Source organism: Heterobasidion irregulare (assembly GCF_000320585.1).
Source record: "Heterobasidion irregulare TC 32-1 unplaced genomic scaffold scaffold_05, whole genome shotgun sequence".
NCBI lineage: Eukaryota > Fungi > Basidiomycota > Agaricomycetes > Russulales > Bondarzewiaceae > Heterobasidion > Heterobasidion irregulare.
Window position 1 is genome coordinate 2,449,583 of NW_009258201.1, and position 18,307 is coordinate 2,467,889.

Consider the following 18,307-nt stretch of genomic DNA (forward strand, 5'->3'; position numbering starts at 1 on the left):
CTGAACGCAGAGCTGAAGTGAACTCCTTATATGTGCCGAGGCGCTGTAGCATTGGCCTCGGGCTGTGAATCCATTGGGCAGTACAAAGCAGCAGAATTCTCGACATCTAGAAAACAAGGGCGATGCATAGTATGCGAGAGGCATGTCACAGGACAAGCGCTCAAAAAGAAAGCAAACATGGATCCACAACTGCACGTGGAGGCATCTGCATTGATACCGCTGCCGTGACCTCGTCCTCCTTAGAGGCAACTACATCAACAAGTATGGCACTCAGAATCATCAATGATTGTCGCCGAACACTACTAGCTCACAAACAAACAAGTCCGTAAGATGTTCCTCGAGGGAAGCGGCACAGTCAGCAATGCCTCAACACAAATCCTGTGCACAGTGGGGGATTCTCGTGGCTTGATAGAATTCCAGAAGATAGTGTTCATTGTTCTTGAAAGGGACTTTCCTTCAGGTGTAGTCTGGCATGAAACCTAACGGTGAGATCAGGATCTGAATATGCTGTGCTGTACAGTGCTACGGCGCTCACCTTCCCAGAGAATGATAAAGGTAGTTTGCAACGTAGAAATGACCTGGTCTGCTGTCCACCTTTTTTTGAGGATGCAGAAGGAGACACCCAGAAATATTAAACAACCTTGATATCCCTTCAATGGAAGGCCCGCGATATGATCTGAGTGGTACGTGCCTAAGCCACAAGTGTACACGGTAAAGGCGGTTGACTGCTGCATGATGTCCATCATTTAACTTCGGGGTATGCTGAGGGCGCGACAGGAGGCGGTGATATCGAAGTGGGAGATGGAGAGTAGGGGAGGGCCGCTTGGTCGCGTAATACTTTAACTTGAAACCTCTTCTAGAAATATTGATCAGGCAGAACATGCGAACATGGCAAGGAATAACTTACGCAGTTCCGCAGCACAAAGGCTCTGCGAGGTATAGACGATGGGAAAAAAATAGGAGACACATGTGATCCTTCCGAAGCATTATACTGTAGAGATAGGGCTGGCCGATAAATTCAGCGATTCCAATTCGGGTATGCAAAAGTGGGCCGAGCGATCGGTCTGAATTCAGGGAGCATCTGACGGCGTCTGAGACAAAAAAATCAACTTTTGCATAGGTGCATCTCACTAGCCTAGGAGCATCCCGAAGGAGCGGGAAGTCGCGAGGAACAGATGTGAGTCATTCCTGGATGAGATGCGTAGGTGCAAAACCTCAGGCTTCGACATCGGGCAATCAAACATTCGCCAGCTCTGGTGGATGGCCCGAGTGAACAACAGCACATGATAACCGGACACGGGGACGTGTGAAGAAGACATCAGAAGATAGCGGCGGTGTCAGGAGGAAGGGCCCCGGGCAATGCCCTCCCATAACATGATTCGCTTAAGAAGAGCGTCCAAATTACTCTCCGAAAGTATTGGCGCGTGTGGCACTCCGCGGGCAGTCGGATATAGGGATCTCCGCCACACAATATCATCCACACGAGCTACAAAGTCGATAGCGCGCTGCGCGTCACCGGGATCTGATACAGGTACGATCCTGAAGCCAGATTGTTCGTGGGATGGGCTTTCATCGCGAAGACGCGCGGGTGTGGTTCCAGGGTGCTATAATTGCGACATCAATGTCTCTAAAGCTGTTCAGTTCCATGACAATGCTGTACCTTCGAAAGTATTTTTTGTAGAGGAAGCACATCTAGTTGCTCAGAACGTGCAGCGCTGGCGTGAGGTTCCGCGAGAGCATCATGATAATTTAAGGGAACATGATGTCCAAGATCCTTGCTCCTGCGAATCTGCTCCCTGGTTTCAGGTGGATCCTTATGAACGTGTCTCGCACGATAGTCGGAAACAGCGTCTCTTCCAAAGAGCTCTGAGATCATCGCGTGAAGGTCATCCACTTGATTACGCAGGGCGGCAATTTCGCCCTTGGAGAGCGCAAGTGCTCCCTCCAGCTTTGTCACCAGAGCGTCGCGAGACGATCTATCCTAATCCAGAATGGTTCACCTATTACCCCTTAGATTTTTTTTTGGAGTGATAGGAACTCACCAGACGCTCAGAGTTGGTGTCTTGTGGAAGAAGGCGTTCTTGCTTGTCCTAAGATTGATGTCAAACGGCGAACAACGCAAAATAACCACGTGAAATTGACCTCGTGGCTTACGATATGCTCAACTTTGTCGCGCGACGTGGCTTCTTCGCTGTGCGCTCGATCATCTTTCACGTTCGGGTTATCAAATGGATCGTATGTATGCAAGGACGATGATAGTGCTGGAACGGATGCAGTCTTTCCCCACGGGTGAGATGAAGTCCCCAGAAAGTGGAAGTTATAGAGCCTTACACTTGATTCAATAGACCTTGAAAGCGCGCGTTCGGGGCTTAGGTTGTCTGGTACGATCTTGGGAAATCCCGACGCCGTAGAAGGCCCGCGTTCGAGCGGTTGATCATCTGCGGTCTCATCGACACCTCGATGAGTGAAAAATGATCGAATTTTAGCGAAGTCAAGCTTCCCGTCGGGGTTTCTGAGCACGGCATTCGTGTCTTTATCCTGATTTTCATGCTCTCCACTGTCCGTGGCAAGTAGATCGATCAAAGCATCGAACTGTTCTCTCGATGTTTGTGGATTCATGCTGGCTATAGCACTCTCTATGAGCATTGGACTATATATGGTGATGCAAATAATCACTCACGTTGTCTGCTGATCCTAGATCGTCAAGGAGCTGAAGCCCTCAGACGGGCTGAATGACCGCTGGTCACAAATGTCAGCCAACGTCACTGCCGTTGTTTGCAACATCTTGCTCGCGTGGCAGCCACGTGATCCGAGTACTCCTTGGGCGTCGGCCACTGCCGGTGCACTCCGCCTTCTTCTCCACCGTCTCTCCTACTCAAGCCATCCGTATCTTGTGCGCATAACTCATTGGGGTGTTGCAGCGTGGCAGGGACCCAAATTATCGGCATAATTGCTGACGGTGGGATTTCAGCTTTTGCCCCGATCGATATTTCTGGGACCCAGTTGAACTAGGCTCCATGAATTCCACGTCCTTGATCGTGCCGTTCACGTTCTTACACGAACAAGGGTCAGATGACACGCATGCATGTATAGGAAACGCCCGAAACCTTGTAGAGAAGACATGCTCAGACGCTCGAGCTGTGTTCATCACTTCATGGGAGCACCGTACAGGAACTGATTCAGATCCCACTCAGACGCTGACCGCGACGAACTCTCTTGGGGGAGTCGCCATTGGTTGCGAAGACGGGACTGTTTTTATCCTCCATCGTCCACCTGAAGCGGTCACCCCATCTCACTTGCCCGTAGATCCGGAAAGCAGATCACCATCAAGACCATCCAGCCCTCTTCCTCATGGCTCCAGACGCTCAACGTCGCTCTCACGATCCAGCACCCCTTCGTCACTCACATCTGGACTGTCCCCCTTCACTGTCTCACCACGGGCCCGGATCGTTTCCGGGATCTCCGCAGAACAGGTGCAGGCGCCAAAAAACTACGTCGATTTTGACGAAGAGCCGGAAAAGCTGAAAGAGTACCTCAAATCTGGAGTAAGAGAGCGATCTGTTGCAGAACGCTTTTTGCCTCATTTTGACAAGGGTGTTACTATTGACAAATCAACAGCGCCGACCTCGCTTCTCTCTCCCGTCACGAGCACTGTTCGTTCAACTGAAGCGAAGTCTTTACTGTCCGCGACACAATCACCAGCGCTTACAGCAAGATCTATTTCTGTGCCTTCCTCTCCTGCGTTCCTCCCTTCCACGCCTGCTAGGTATGCTCTGAGCCTCGAATATCATACGTTTCCTCCTCGTTTCGGAAAAGATTGTGCTGTTTCTGGTCTGCGAATAATTGATCATGGTCGACGAATTGTCTCTTTGCAAGAACAAGGGTAATAGATTCTTTTCATAGTAGTTTAATTACTCACACATACCTGCAGGGATATCTGTGTGATATCTGCTGAAGATGGCACTTGTTGCGCTTTTATACAGATTGCGTCATCATCCATGTTACCACCCGCAGGCATGAAGGACGTTCATGATCCGGACGGCGTATGGACCTGGAAACGATTGGAGGTCATTGAAATTGGAGAGGTGTGAGATTTTGTCTTGCCCTTCATCAGTTGAGCATTCAAACACCCCTTCTTTGTGGCACAGTCTGTTATCCTTATGGCCTGTGCCGAATTGGACGAAAATGCTCTCCCGCTGTCAACGCATGACAGCGGCGAAGGCGATCAGAAAGCAGGCTCTCGCGTTACCCTGTTGGACCTCCGAAAAACGTTTGCGCTTGAGGCGGCGGGTGTAGAGCTCGAAAAGATAGGAGAATGGTGTGTAGATGCCAGTTCAGAATGCATTGCATTGATACCTACAGGCGATGGTAGGCAGTAACGCCTCCTATGTTTCAATGGACGATAACGTCAGATTTCAGGACAGCTGACGCTGTGTTACATGAACTCTGCGAGTCAATTTACAAGGCAGAGCTCTCGTATCGTTGCTCGTGCTTCCTTTCTTCAGTCTATACAGTCTCATGTCGAGGCTGCTTCGACTGGCTTGTCGGCTCTCGCTTTCAACCCGTTCAAACCAGCCTCAACTCAGGAGAAGGAACCGTTGCGTACCAAGACACGTTTGCCAGGAAGGCTCGAAGTGGATGCCCCGACTATCGCTGGCGAGTTCGCACCGGACTCTGATATTCATGGTATGCGAATTATCAGGTCCGAAAGCGAGACATATGGCCTGGTCTGGTTAGATCATGAAGTCGTCGTAAGTCCTACCCGATTTGTCTAATGGAAAGCTGTATACGATTCCGCAGGTATTTCGATGTGATCCTATCTCCTTCAACCGAGTCTGTTCGACACCGTGCGAAGGAGTACGAAGCGCGGAATGGATGGACAAGAACACATTTACTCTGATATATGCAGTAACATCCCATTTTATTCGTAACCGGGGCCCATTTTGAAGCTGACATTCCACAGGATCGAGTCGACGTGTTCAAGGTTTTTTCCGTTGACGCTAACACTAATGAGGTCGACGCCGACATTGCCAAGGCTATACTGCAGTCAGTGATAGCTCGAATGTACGCTCATATGTTGAATGACTTGATGGATCTGCTCTAGTGCACAGGTTGTGACCTCTGTTTCAGTACTCGGACAGCAAGCAATCCAAATTACACCCAAAGCAGATATTTTTTTCACTGGCGTCAGCGACAAGGGTCGTCGCAAGATCCAGGTATGTGAAGCGGGGGATATGAGCAAACACCCTCGGAGGACAGTCTGGAAAGCTTCCTATAAAGTGCAAAATTCCTTTCCCAAAGCGAAACGCATCACCTGTCTGCTACCTCTGGAATTCAGCCTCGTCGTACTCGGTTATAGTTGCGTGACTCACGACTTACAATCGAGTTCTCGAATTGACTCTGCGATTGAATCACAGGCGATGGTACCATTGGAAGTCAGTCGTTCATTGACTCGATGCACTTTACATCGCCGAGTGGATCAATGAAATCATCCAACATACCACTCAATGGACCAATCGTGGATTTGCATTTTGTACATAATGACTATACAGGTGAACGACTGATCGTTGGGGGCGCTGATGATGGCTCAGTGGCAGTATGGGATTCCGAGTAGGTCTAGCGCGCTTAATAAGAATAAGTAACGGACTTACCATCATGTCACCTAGTTCCTTGAACCTTCTAGCACGTTGGACAATATTTACAACATCATTAACGGATGTGGTTCAAATACGACAAGATAAAGGAGAACCGCTTCATGGCTGTCTACTTTGTATCTCCTACGATGGTACCATCGCCGTGATTGTTTTGGATGAGTATCAGTTGTACGTGTGACAATCTCGCTTTCTTTGATGAAGCTGAATCTTGCTATAGCCTTCATATTGTACCAGGGTCTCAGGCACGCTTGAATAGCATTTGCATCAACAACGACAACATGCTTCTGACCTATGCGAACACTCGAGCTCGTCTATGGAACGCCAAAACCAAAGAATTCTGGCGTTCAATGGCCTCGGATAAAGTTGAAGAAATGCTGAGTCAAGGAGGTTGGACAGAGGTGTGAGTGCTACCATCTCTCTACTGCTGTTTCCTCGATCTGACTGTAATCAAGTCCACTGGAGCATCGGCCACGTTCACTTCAGGATGTCTCTGCTTCCCTGGGATCTGAAGTCCACAGTAGCGATGGGGGTGTGTTACATATATGTATCTTGGTTCTGTAAGAATCAAATTAACACTCTGACAGCTGCTACAGTCTTGGTCGATTTGGAACAATTGCTTTCCAGTGCAATCTCTACTTCAAAGTCGTCAAATGGCGATGACCAGAAAAATATTCAAATAATTGTCGGCGCTATCCGTGCTGCCTTAGGGGCTGTACTTACACCTGGTTTAAATGTGGACATTGATTCGATCTGCAGAGACAGATTGAAGCTTAGTAGGACATCAGCATCTTCAGGATTCTACAGGCAAGTCATGCGCCTGTGGTGGCCCACCCAATACATGCTCATCAATGCATTAGCAACGATTCCGTTTCCCTGACCGTCCATGATAACCCATGGAGCGCTTGGTGTGTCTCAGCAGATGCGTCGGCAGCCCGTGCTTTAGCTATCGTTTCCTGTTTACGCGCTCTCGGTCACATGGAAGGTTCGCATTTTCGAAATGTATTTGTCCACACTTTGACAAATAGCGGTAGATGCAATGGACGATGCAAGCACTGTTGTAGCATTTTATGCCAGTTCTCTATCTCAGGGACTTGGTGCCAACTACCGGCCTCCAAGCCTTCCATTCCTGGCTCGATGGTGGTTCGAAACTTCCGGTATGTTTTCAAATCCAGTTCCTGACTATATACTTATCAAATAGTAGTCGAATTAAGATCAGCAGCACGCATTCTATTTGACGCTGGCATTGCGAATTTGTCCATCGGGGAGACAATGACATTGGTGGAACGATGGCAGCATCACTGTAGGTCTTTGGTGTGCATGATATACTCAATTATCTATTCCGACATAATTTTTTCAGTGCCTTCTTTGCAGCCGGATGCGGAGCGTAAATTACCTGCTGTTGCAATGGCTCTGTTTCTGTGTGGCTATATTGCAGCAGACAAGTACAGTCTTTTGTCACCAAGGTTACATTTTTTCTTCTCGGAGACTGGTTGGCTCATGGTTATTCAGCGCTCTCAACGATATCTCGAAGTCTATCGTATTGTACCTCCAAGACGAGGACGTGCCTGACAAACTTCTAGCGATCGATCTTTGTTCTCGTGGCTTTCACATCTGGCAACAATACGTCGATGCGATGGAGATGCTGCGGTCTCTCTTCACTCTGGCGACGGCCTCTCGCAAAGACACAATATCTTCGCAGAATATTGGGCCACAGGCGCGCCTCGCTGTGCTTCAAATCGCCACCCATAATACTGCCTTATTTATGACGACCTTGTCTCTGGATATTCTACACCCTAGGGGTGTCGAATCACGCAAATCCATTATGCAACTTGTTGCATTTCTTATCAAAAAGGTATGAAGGGTATGTCGTCATACATTCGACCTCTGACTTCTTTCAGAAACCACTGGTCATCTATCCCAATCTACCGCGGTTAGTCGAAGCCGTGGTGAAGTCTCTAGATCCCAACTCGACTTCGAGCCGAGAGGCAGTTCTCGACACAGCTACTGAGATTCTAGGGCATGTCGTTAAAACGTGCGCTTTGACTGTGTTATATTGTCTAGGGTTGTTTATAATGATATTTGATAGCTTTCCCACTGTGGACTTTCACATGAACAGCCAGCGTTTGGCTGTGGGTACCAGCGAAGGCGCCGTTATAATGTATGATTTGAAAACGGCCACACGGTTATACGTCCTGGAGGGTCACAAAAAGAGGCCCGCAGCGTGCAGTTTCTCGCCTGATGGGAGGCGATTGATCACGGTCTCTCTGGAGGAAGGGCTTGTCCTTGTGTGGAAAGTTGGCTCAAGCTTTACCAGCTTCTTCAATCCAGGTGCTCCTCCTCGACAAGGACGCGCGGGCTCAGACCCATTCAAGTCATTGAACTTTAATGTTGGAGGCGAAGGTGAATAGACTGTCTTGACTCCTCCCGAATCCTTTCTGACGTCTGAGTTCATGCAGCCCACATGACTATTGAAGATACACTCAGCGCTGTGCGAGTGGAGTGGGCAGCGGAACGCAGCGTTCGATTGAGAATACGAGAGCTGACGTTGACTTTCAGTACATAGAATATCGAACCATCCCCACAGTATTGGCTGGATGGATATGCATACTGAATTATTTAACTAATTCTCAACTCGTCCGATCTCAGAGACCCTGACGGCGATCAGAAAGATGACGAGGTCTCACTAACAGCATCCGACGGCGTATTCTCTAAGTATTCTCTATGGTAATATTCTTGTGAATTTACTACTTCTCATTCTCGTCTGATTCTAACTTGAACTCCGTGGGGAACAAAACAGCCCTGTCCATGGCAACGGGAAGACCACGATGGCGCCCGCGCAGCATTACCAGACAAATGATTAACTTTGACAGATTATGCATCGCACCAGTGAGAGCATAGTTTGCCTACAACAACGTCAGGAACACATCCTATAAGATGCGAAGCAGACATACCGTAGGAACACCGAGAGTCAGGCCTATAGTTGCATACGCGGACACAATCTCGAAAACTGACGCACACCGCTTAGAACCTGAGCAGACCATGGAGGGAACATGACTTACTTAGAGCGAAGATGTGGAACCAGGAACTCTTCTCAGGATCGCTGAGCTGTCTGCGCTGAGATTTGAGAGTAAGATAGCAAACAAATGACCAATCAAGTCGATACCTACTTCGATTATGCAAAGCACAAAGAGCACGAGTGCCAACCACCACATTATCTGCAAGAATATGGAAAATTTTCAGCTATAAAAATTGAAGCTCAAAAACAAATACCAAAAGCAAGCTGTTGCCGAACATGGTGTGCCAGGTATCTTCCCCATATCGATACACGTGAAGTGTCACCGTCATGGACCATTTCGTTCCTGTCATCTATAGCCTCCTCCTCGGCCACGCCGAGCGACCGATCCTCGTATACATTTGTCGATCTCACTCTTGAGTCCTCGTCAGTACGACAGAGGGACGGGATTGAAAAAAACACGTACGTTACAGACATCGGGTAAACAGCGATATACATCATGATAAGGTAGAGCACCCTATTGACAAGAAATGAGCTTTCTCGTAATAATCTTTAGATACTAAATCGTACTGGACTGCAGGGGCTAAGGAAGAGATTGAGATGGTCTGAAATCCGGCTAGCAGTGCGGCAACAGCTTGCACGGCTCCCAGCATGGTCTTCAGACCCGCCGATAGATTTTCTGTAGCAGGATCACTGGTATACAAGATCAAGAAGAAGATCCAGTTCGTGAGGCTAATGCCAAGCATCAATGCTTCAAAATCAAGCGTAGCATTTCGAGGTAGACATACTTGAAAATCATCAGTATGACGAGAAGTATGCGTGTCTGGTGGGATGGAAATAGAAAAATAAAACACCGCCGCGGGTGATCGAGCAAAAAGCGTAGCGTTGCGTGCAACGATGAGTGTTTTGGTACGCATTTGTACATAGACCAACTGTCAAATTTTGAGGACAGAAACTGAACCATATAAGATTGTATAAATGACCTACATCATGAAACGGAGACTGCGGACAAGGATACAACGAGGGATCAATTTCTGAGTGTGGACTTTAGCATTATACCTTGCTCACAAAATAGGCTAGAGAACAGAAGTTATGGCAATTTCAGAGCATTTTGAGAAGACCTTACAAATCCTGTATTCCCGGCGAGCATAACCCAGATGAGCAAGAAAAGCATTGGATATGCATTCTGGAAGGGGACCAGGTTCTGATCGACCAGAGTCATCCCTGAGTTTGCCCATGCTCCCACAACCTCAAAGGCGGAGTACCTGTCGACGCAATGAGACGACCAAATTGGCGTTTGAACAACACATACGTACCAAATTGGATGAATGACACGATGCTGCTGTGGCGGCAAAAATGTCTCTCGCCACCTTGGCAGCTGCATGTAAGGAGCTATTACGATGAAGGCGACTAAGAGCGTGCCGATATAGTACTGAAAATCCAGCCTTCTGGCTTTGTAACTCATCAGACTGGAATCTATCTGTCACTTACCATAGGCACTATCCACAGTAGCGCAGACAACGCTCTATATTCAACACCCCCCAGTTCTTTATACTGTTGCTCCGATAGCCCACGAAAATCAGAGTTCCCGCCCACTGTTGCAGTGAAACTCAGATAAGGTACTGGCCGGACGCCTTCGGGTCTATCATCCGCGCCCTCAGGCGTATATATCGATTCGGAGGGAATAGTGAATGTGCGCTGGAGTTGGTGTCGGATGGTTGGAAACTTTTGCTGCCAGTAATGAACGGGCAGAGTGAGTGGATCGCCAAATCCACCAAGGCTGGCAGATGAAAGATGTCGTTGCGTCATTCTCTGATGAGTATGGGCTGATGGATGTATTGAGCTTTGACAGAAAAAATGAAAGTGGATGAACAGACTCACTTTGGGAATTGAGGGAGTGAACACTACCCTGCTGCCCCGATGTCACATCTGCGTCTCTCTTCACACCAAGTTCATGATCGTTTGTGATTCTGTGTAGAAAACCGGATGCCAGCCTCTCTGAAGAGCTAGAGTACGTCGCCGTTGACGACAAGATTAGTCCGGGTGCTGCGCATGCGCGGTGACCGAGGTCTGGCATGCAGTGCGCGCGCTCTAAGCGAGGCGGCGGTATAGGAGCAGAATATGTGCATGAGTCCTTGTCATTGCGCGACGCAATGTCTGATTGGCGATACGTGGACTGAAACGTTGTGGATCGTCCTCGAACGACGTCCTTTTCTGGTGGATCCTCGGTGATATCGTTCGTTCGGTTCCGTTGCGACATGGGTTCGACGATCTTCCGAAGGTTTGCTTGAAACCATCGTCGACGAAAGAAAACAGAAACGAGCGCCACTGTTATCTAAAGCGCGTGGGTGGGTGCATTATATAGATATGTTTAACATGACAGCGGCGAGATGTATACATACCGGGCTACCAGCAAGCTGAAGAATGAAAAGTATAGTTTGCTGCCAAGCTGTCAGAGAGCTTAAATCTATGGTGGTGAGTCCCGTTCCAGTCATCGCGCTCATGCAACAGAAGAGAAGATCGATGTATTCCACATGATATTTTCCATCGGACGCGTAGGATATGGCGGCGAAGACGACTGGGGCGATCGAGCTGAAATAACGACCAAAATCTTTAGCCACAGCTTGCGTCGACGGAAAGATTGGACTCACAAGAACAATATATGTATGCGGAAGAAGTTAAGACTGCTAAGCACTGTGGAAAGTACTCGCTGCGGTGTCCGCATGACCGTGTCCTGTAACATCAGCGACGTCAGCCTTCGTCTGAACAGGTGTACTCTGATGGACTAGAGCACAGAGTCCACATGTCCACGAAAGATGTAGATATAGTCTGCAACCGGAAGACACGTGGGATAGGCATGCAAATTATGACAGACCCAACAGCGCCATCAAATCCGGTCATATCGATGGGGCTAACAAACGCTTGCAAAAGCCATCATCACAGAGAAGTAGGTCTAATCAGTGCTCATATCCCCAGGAGGAAGGTTTCAACAGCTCCAAGCCTAGTACTGATCATCCTTCTTTTACTTGTATCTCCAGTAGGGCTGGGGAGTATATCGTCATGATAACAATGGAGGACCTACTCTCGTATGAAACTGAATTTAGAAGTGTCTTTAGCATGCTGTGGGGACTCTAATTCGAGTCAATATAGGAGCGATATAGGTCGGTAGGTGGTCGACCTTGTCAAAGCTTCTAGAGTGGAAGACGAAGACCGAGGCTCGACGGTAGACAATTTCAAGAAAGTTTAAAGCTGCAGTGGAAGCATAAGATAGCTACCCTAACCCTAAATCAGGATCACTATGCATAGAAGACGCCTGACGGGCTAGTCTCTTCAGCAGACTGGTAAATAGTCGATGACGAATCGATTGGGTCTCTCCTATATACAGTCTGCATTCAGTCGCGCCCTCTTGGTCGGTGGTCGGAACATTCCCACGGTCGATTTATTCCCACAGCTTTTTCGACGCTTTGAGCAATGGACCGCTCTGCTCGTCGTCCTCAGTCATGGAATTCACGATTCCGACCGTGCTATCAGCTCCCGCGACACCTGTACAGCCTAAAAACATTCCCAAATGGACAGTCTACTCCACATCACTGATATCAGGCTCTAATTACAGCCAAAATTCCACTCCTTCTCATGTTTTGACACATATCCTTTCGATATATAACTCTTGTCTATCTGCATCTTCCAGTGCCCTTGGAGTATCATCTTCTCATCTGTCACCATCTCAGAAGCTTATTCAAAGGAAGCTCACAAGTATTTTTGCAACAATTCAACAAGAAAACTGGTCTTTTGGCACCTTTTTGTGGTACTGCTTCTAGTATTAGACTAACAACCTGAACAAAAGGGTCTCATGATAAAAGAATCATCAGTCACTGGTCAGTAAGTTTCTTCATGGCCAAAATACTTGTACCCTAGCCCAAATCCTCAAATGCTGGCTCTAAAGCCCTGATAGTCAACTAAAACCTTGCTAGGCTGAGGTTGATCTCATGTACTCTATATCCACTCTATATCTTGAAATAAAAAAAAATGCTCATCCAGCTATCAAATAAATGGTAGCACAGCTAGTTGAAAAGCAGCTGCTTTGTGAGGCTGAGTCCACTGTCAAGGTCTTGAGTAGATTATATCTTGATAGCAAGCCTGAGTAACAGAGTGTAATAGTGGACTTGGTTCCATTGTTGTGGTAATAGCTAGGAAGTACATAGATGACTGAAGCCAAGCATATGTCAAGCTAATTTCTATAAATGTCTTATGGAATGTGACACCCCATGACAAGATTAGGTATGTGTTACGACTGCTCGTCGGTAACTGTTATGATCACGTTCTGTCGGGCCTTAACGGCGGTCTATACCAACACGATCATCACAAATATCAAGCGGCCTCACAAGGAGAGGCGTACAAACAAGGTACAGATAGTAACCTTGGTCATCCACTCCCAACGGATCACCTTATCGTTGGTCGAGTATCACGGGCCTATTGTGTAGCGGGCATGGAACACCGCCTTACAAACTACTCACACATCGGGCATTGAGCTCCTAGTCGTTCCTGGCCGGAAGGAGACTAACGGAGAAACACAAGAGTAGTCGTTATTGAGAGAGACGACTTAGAGTATACCTACGGATACATATATGGTATTCTCACGCCCTACTTCCTAAAGTAGTATAAAAGGCCCATAGAGTAGGCTGAGGTTCTTCAGTCTATTCTCTTCGTTCGTTGTGGTCTTCCTACCACAACACCCTCATTCACTGTAGTCTTCCTACTACAGTCTTCATTGCTACATCGCAATACACTTCTGGCTCCTGTGCTACACGTACAGTCGAGACCACCGTTCCACACATCCTCCACGAGTGACCTAGGGAAGAACCTCCTACTCTTGGGGTTACCGACGAGCAGTCGTAACACTAGAATAGACTCTTCTGCCCCTACCTTGCTCGCACTAGCTTGCTGCCACACCCTCTCTCATAACCTTGCTCAGTGGGGATATAGACCCCCATTGAGAAAGCGTTACTGCACACACTCTGGAGCAAGACCTAGGCCAGGAATATCCACCCGGCACTAGACGTATCAATAACCAACTCCGTCACAACAATCGCCCTATCCGGCGCGAAGGGGACTTCTGGGTCTACGAAGACAATAACGGAACTGCCCCTCCGAATTACGATAACTGCTCATACCGAAACGGGCGTTATTACTTCACCCTTGAAGACGGAACAGAGGAAGAGGATATTTGGAACGAAACAGAAGCTCAGTGGGAACTAGCCCCACAATACAGGGAACCGGCGCCGGTAATCCCCGAAGACTCGGAGCAAGAGGAAACAGCCTGCGAAATAGATGGACGACTTCGAGCCAGAACAGCTCAAAAGGCCATCCTCGCCAACTCCACCTCCTTTCGAAGCGATTATCTGAATCGTTTTCATAACCAAATCTCTCCCCGCTACAATTCCACAAACGCCCCTCGCAGAATGAACAACCAAGTCGTTGACATGGACATTGACGCGACACGCAAGCGCAATGCCCTTAGCCAAAAACGGAAACATGACGGCAAGCCTCCTGGCGCCTGTTACTATTGCGGAAAGACAGGACACTGGAATGCTGACTGCCCGTCATTACGCAGAGGCGTTCGACCGATTCGAGGAAACTCGAAGAAACGCATGGGTACAACAGGGAGAAGAAGCCGCGCGGTTGATTTGGAAGGAGAAGACGACGCACCCGCTATGGGAAACCAAGCGGGAATATATCGAGGAATGGAGACAGAGGATGTTCATCGCAACAACCAGCGGGTACCACAACCTGGTCCTTCGATGGAACGTCCTCACTCTACCCCATCCGGACGACCCCAGACGAACCATGGGCAGCGCACTATGCTACCTAACGGACGACGAGGAGACGGAGACGTCAGTCATTCTGCTCGAATCGGAGCAGTGCTCGGAGAATTAGGAGAAGATGAAGCCAGAGAAGTAATCTTGGGACACGCGGAGCGTTTTTCCTGACCTCTCCCTCACCAGCGAAGGAGAGAGGTCAAGGACGACCCGAGTTTGATGCCCGCACTTGTATTCGTATCGGAGCAATGAACGACCGTATCATCACCCCCATACGCCTGAACGTGAAAGTATCAAACAGGAGTCAAAACGCTGGAGCAAAGGCAACCATCGACTCGGCCTGCGAAGGGGTTATAGTAAACGAAACTTGGGTCAAGAGACATCGTTTCCCCACCTATACACTCAACAACCCCATTCGCGTCCGGAACGTCGACGACACCATTAACAAAGCAGGTCTCATCCGATCCGCCTTGGATGTGAACCTCACCATTCGGGACATCAGTGGACGAACGCATACTGAGCGCGTCCAGATGTTTATCTCCAATCTAGGGAAAGACGACCTTATCCTGGGAACAGATTGGTTAAAATACCACGATCCCTCCATCGAATGGAGGCGACGTAAAGTGCACTTTGATCGGTGCCCCCAGAAATGCCAGCAACCATATGGGTTCACTAGGGCAAGGGAAGAACCGCCATACAGTAGGCGGTTATCAGACGTGGAGCCACGGCACAAACCACGCATCAATGAGCGCGAAAAACAGCGCCTAGAACATCTCCGAAGACTATCGGAAGATGTAGGACTCCGCGACCATAGCGGAACGTTTGGTGTCCGACTACGAGCATACCTCAAAAGGAAATGGCTCCTAAAGGACATAAGGAAATACGCAGAAGAGAAACGAAAGGCTCAAGACAAGCCATCTCTTTCACCAAACGAGGGAGAACCTGATCTCCCAGACAAACCCTCAGGAAAACAGGCCACCCGGGACCCAGTTATTCGGAAACTGGCCCCCGAACCGTCAGGATTTGCCAGCTTCGACCAAGACCTGGAAGACGAAATTATCGTCACCAATCTAAAGGAAAGAGTTCCCAAGGCGCATCACGAATTTTTGGACATCTTTAGCGAACGAAAGTCGCAGCGACTCCCAGAACACACTTACTGGGATCACGCTATTGACTTAAAACCAACCTTCAAACCTCAAGTGCCCAAAATCTACGCCCTGAGCCCAGAAAAACACGACGAATTGGGAAAATTCATCAAGGAACATCTGGAAAGAGGAACTATCCGTCGATCCACCTCACAAACAGCAGCCCCATTTTTCTTTATAGGAAAAAAAGATGGAAAACTACGCCCGGTACAGGACTATCGCCACTTGAATTCACACACCATCCCGAATGTGTGCCCCCTTCCACTAATCCAAGAACTACTGGACGTGATAAAAGGGGCCATCATTTTTAGCAAATTGGATGTGCGATGGGGATACAACAATATACGTATCAAAGAAGGAGATGAGTGGAAGGCGAGCTTCATCACTCCGTTAGGGTCTTACGAACCTACGGTGATGTTTTTCGGCCTAACCAACTCACCAGCCACCTTCCAAGCTATGATGAACATGATCTTCAGGGAGCTCATCACAGTCCGGAAGATAACCGTATATATGGACGACATCCTCGTCTTCTCCAAAACCATGGCGGAACATGTTAAAATCCTAAACCAAGTTTTCCAAATCCTACGCGACAACGATCTATATTTGAAACCCAAAAAATGTGAGTTTTACAAGGAAAAGCTCCAATATCTGGGATATACAATTTCAAAAGACCATGTCGCCATGGAGGACTCAAAGGTGGACGCAATAAAAGATTGGCCAACCCCACGCACAGTCCGCGACATTCGCTCCTTCTTGGGCCTAGGGAATTTTTACAGGCGCTTTATTGACAAGTTCTCACTCATCGCGCGCCCCCTACACGACCTTACCAAAAAGGACGAGAAATGGAACTGGACTGCAAAATGCCAAGAAGCTTTCGAACGGTTAAAGAAAGCTTTTATCAGTAAACCCGTCTTGAACTATCCAGATCCCATGCACCCATATTGATTAGTAACGGACGCATCACTAATCGCCTATGGAGCTACCCTTCTACAAGAAGGAAAAGATGGCGACTGGCACCCAGTCGCTTTCCTCTCTGGATCGTTTTCACCAGCAGAGCGGAATTACGATGTTCACGACCGGGAACTCTTGGCTATAATAAAAGCATTGGAACACTGGAATCATTACCTCGAAGGCGCGCGACACCCCTTCGAGATTTGGACAGATCATAAAAACCTGGAACATTTCCAAACGGCGCGAGACCTATCACGACGACACGCCCGTTGGAGCCTTTATTTGAGCAGATTCGACTTCACACTCAGCTATAAAGCAGGATCAACAAATCACTCCGATGATCTGTCCAGGCGTCCAGATCTAAGTGAGGGGGTAGAATCTGACAACAAATCTCAAATTTTACTCCCGGCCAAGCTTTTCAACAAATCCGACGAAACATTGGTAGAACCACCCCCGACACGACATATAAAGTCCACGGAAATCGCCTCCTCAAACCTCATTTCCCTCATCCGACACTCGAAATCGGAACATGATGCCTTGACGAGGGTAGCCCTCGCAAAGCTCTTACGAGTAGGACCACAAGGGATGAGAGGATTACTGGGACATTGGACATATGAAGACGGAATCACCAGACGCAACGGCCACATATGCGTCCCCAAAGACGACGTCATCCGAAGACTCATCGTCAAAACACATCACAACGCACCCGCGGTAGGACACCCGGGTAGAGCAAAAACATTGGAAATGGTGCAACGACACTACTGGTGGCAAAACATGACAAAATTCGTCCACGAATATGTGGATGGATGTGCCATATGCCAGTCTACGAAGAACTTGACACACAAGACACACCCACCTATCCACCCTCTGGAAACCACCAACGTTCCTTGGCAATTCATCTCGACAGATTTCGTCACGGACCTACCCGAAAGCAAAGGTTTCGACTCAATTAACGTGGTAGTGGATCAAGGTCTGTCAAAAGGCATAGTCATCACCCCATGCAAGAAAACGATCACGGCAGAAGAAACAACCGTGCTTTTCCAAAATAACGTTTTCAATCGACATGGACTGCCGACCAAAATAGTGTCCGATCGGGGCCCTCAATTCGCGGCCAAATTCACCCGAGAACTCTGGAAACGGCTAGGAATCACCGCCGCTCTCAGCACGGCGTATCATCCCCAAACAGATGGAGAGACGGAACGGGTAAACCAGGAGATCGAGCAATTCCTGAGAACGTTCTGCAACTACCATCAGGACAATTGGGTAGACCTTTTGCCGTTCGCCGAATTCTCACACAACACACGGAAACACTCGGCCACCGGGAAATCCCCTTTCGAAGTGCTATACGGTTTCAATCCCCCCTATTCAGCTGACACGGCGCTGGAGACAAAGGTACCTGCGGTAGCTGAACGCATTAGGACGATCACAGAAGTCCAGGAAGAAGCCGCAGCCAGCCTACAAATAGCCAGCAATTACGCCAAAGACCGGGATCTCCACAGGAAACTCCCTCAGTGGAAAGAAGGAGACCAAGTATGGCTAGAAGGAACCCATATCCGGACGACCCATCCGAAGTTCAAGCTCGCTCCTAGGAGGTATGGACCCTTCAAAATACTGGCGAAAATAGGAACCCTGGCATACAAACTTCAAATTCCTCAACACTGGAGGATCCACCCGGTGTTCCATGCCGCAACGCTAACCAAGTACAGGGAAACCGAGGCACACGGAGAA

The 18,307-nt window shown here is 48.5% G+C and overlaps 6 protein-coding genes across 6 annotated transcripts; 4 read left to right on the top strand and 2 right to left on the bottom strand.

Annotated features, from left to right (window-relative positions):
• Positions 1-30: 30 nt before the first annotated feature.
• On the top strand, positions 31-1,483 carry HETIRDRAFT_409718 (uncharacterized protein). Its single transcript, XM_009548438.1, has 4 exons — positions 31-479; positions 536-640; positions 692-853; positions 908-1,483. Exons 1-2 carry the CDS (start codon positions 331-333, stop codon positions 633-635), a joined length of 249 nt encoding a protein of 82 aa, XP_009546733.1. The 5' UTR covers positions 31-330; the 3' UTR covers positions 636-640; positions 692-853; positions 908-1,483.
• Positions 1,338-2,619, bottom strand: HETIRDRAFT_451769 (uncharacterized protein; the record flags this gene model as incomplete). The annotated part of the gene is made up of 4 exons (XM_009548439.1): positions 1,338-1,604; positions 1,661-1,981; positions 2,043-2,090; positions 2,155-2,619. The coding sequence occupies 4 exons, from the start codon at positions 2,617-2,619 to the stop codon at positions 1,338-1,340; spliced, it is 1,101 nt and encodes a 366-aa protein (XP_009546734.1).
• Positions 2,620-3,017: 398 nt separating this feature from the next.
• Positions 3,018-9,058, top strand: HETIRDRAFT_445035 (uncharacterized protein; the record flags this gene model as incomplete). The annotated part of the gene is given in 24 exon segments (XM_009548440.1): positions 3,018-3,766; positions 3,932-4,085; positions 4,149-4,318; positions 4,466-4,751; positions 4,964-5,064; positions 5,105-5,216; positions 5,418-5,435; positions 5,476-5,533; positions 5,553-5,610; positions 5,667-5,822; positions 5,872-6,054; positions 6,107-6,183; positions 6,239-6,458; positions 6,512-6,636; positions 6,686-6,808; positions 6,853-6,954; positions 7,012-7,096; positions 7,164-7,506; positions 7,553-7,686; positions 7,741-8,054; positions 8,111-8,557; positions 8,606-8,661; positions 8,714-8,768; positions 8,822-9,058. 21 exon segments carry the CDS (start codon positions 3,018-3,020, stop codon positions 8,215-8,217), a joined length of 3,675 nt encoding a protein of 1,224 aa, XP_009546735.1. The 3' UTR covers positions 8,218-8,557; positions 8,606-8,661; positions 8,714-8,768; positions 8,822-9,058.
• HETIRDRAFT_154705 (uncharacterized protein) lies at positions 7,434-11,392 on the bottom strand (the record flags this gene model as incomplete). Its single annotated transcript, XM_009548441.1, has 17 exons — positions 7,434-7,506; positions 7,553-7,686; positions 7,741-8,054; positions 8,111-8,557; positions 8,606-8,661; positions 8,714-8,768; positions 8,822-8,869; positions 8,947-9,082; positions 9,134-9,184; positions 9,238-9,399; positions 9,456-9,622; positions 9,794-9,932; positions 9,984-10,099; positions 10,159-10,493; positions 10,549-10,939; positions 11,070-11,259; positions 11,319-11,392. The coding sequence occupies 14 exons, from the start codon at positions 11,390-11,392 to the stop codon at positions 8,399-8,401; spliced, it is 2,079 nt and encodes a 692-aa protein (XP_009546736.1). The 3' UTR covers positions 7,434-7,506; positions 7,553-7,686; positions 7,741-8,054; positions 8,111-8,398.
• Positions 11,393-13,949: 2,557 nt separating this feature from the next.
• On the top strand, positions 13,950-14,654 carry HETIRDRAFT_317203 (uncharacterized protein; the record flags this gene model as incomplete). The annotated part of the gene is made up of 1 exon (XM_009548442.1): positions 13,950-14,654. A coding segment is annotated over one exon (705 nt), but the record flags the coding sequence as incomplete, so codon positions are not given.
• Positions 14,655-14,731: 77 nt separating this feature from the next.
• On the top strand, positions 14,732-15,097 carry HETIRDRAFT_46186 (uncharacterized protein; the record flags this gene model as incomplete). Its single annotated transcript, XM_009547522.1, has 1 exon — positions 14,732-15,097. A coding segment is annotated over one exon (366 nt), but the record flags the coding sequence as incomplete, so codon positions are not given.
• Between the last annotated feature and the right edge of the window lie 3,210 nt (positions 15,098-18,307).

What these genes read in the sequence shown, in the direction of transcription:
- HETIRDRAFT_409718 (XM_009548438.1), top strand. Translation starts at nt 331, where the DNA reads ATGTTCCTCGAGGGAAGCGGCACAGTCAGCAATGCCTCAACACAAATC. An exon ending in GGTGTAGTCTGGCATGAAAC is followed by an intron (nt 480 to 535) that starts CTAACGGTGAGA and finishes TACGGCGCTCAC; the next exon opens with CTTCCCAGAGAATGATAAAG.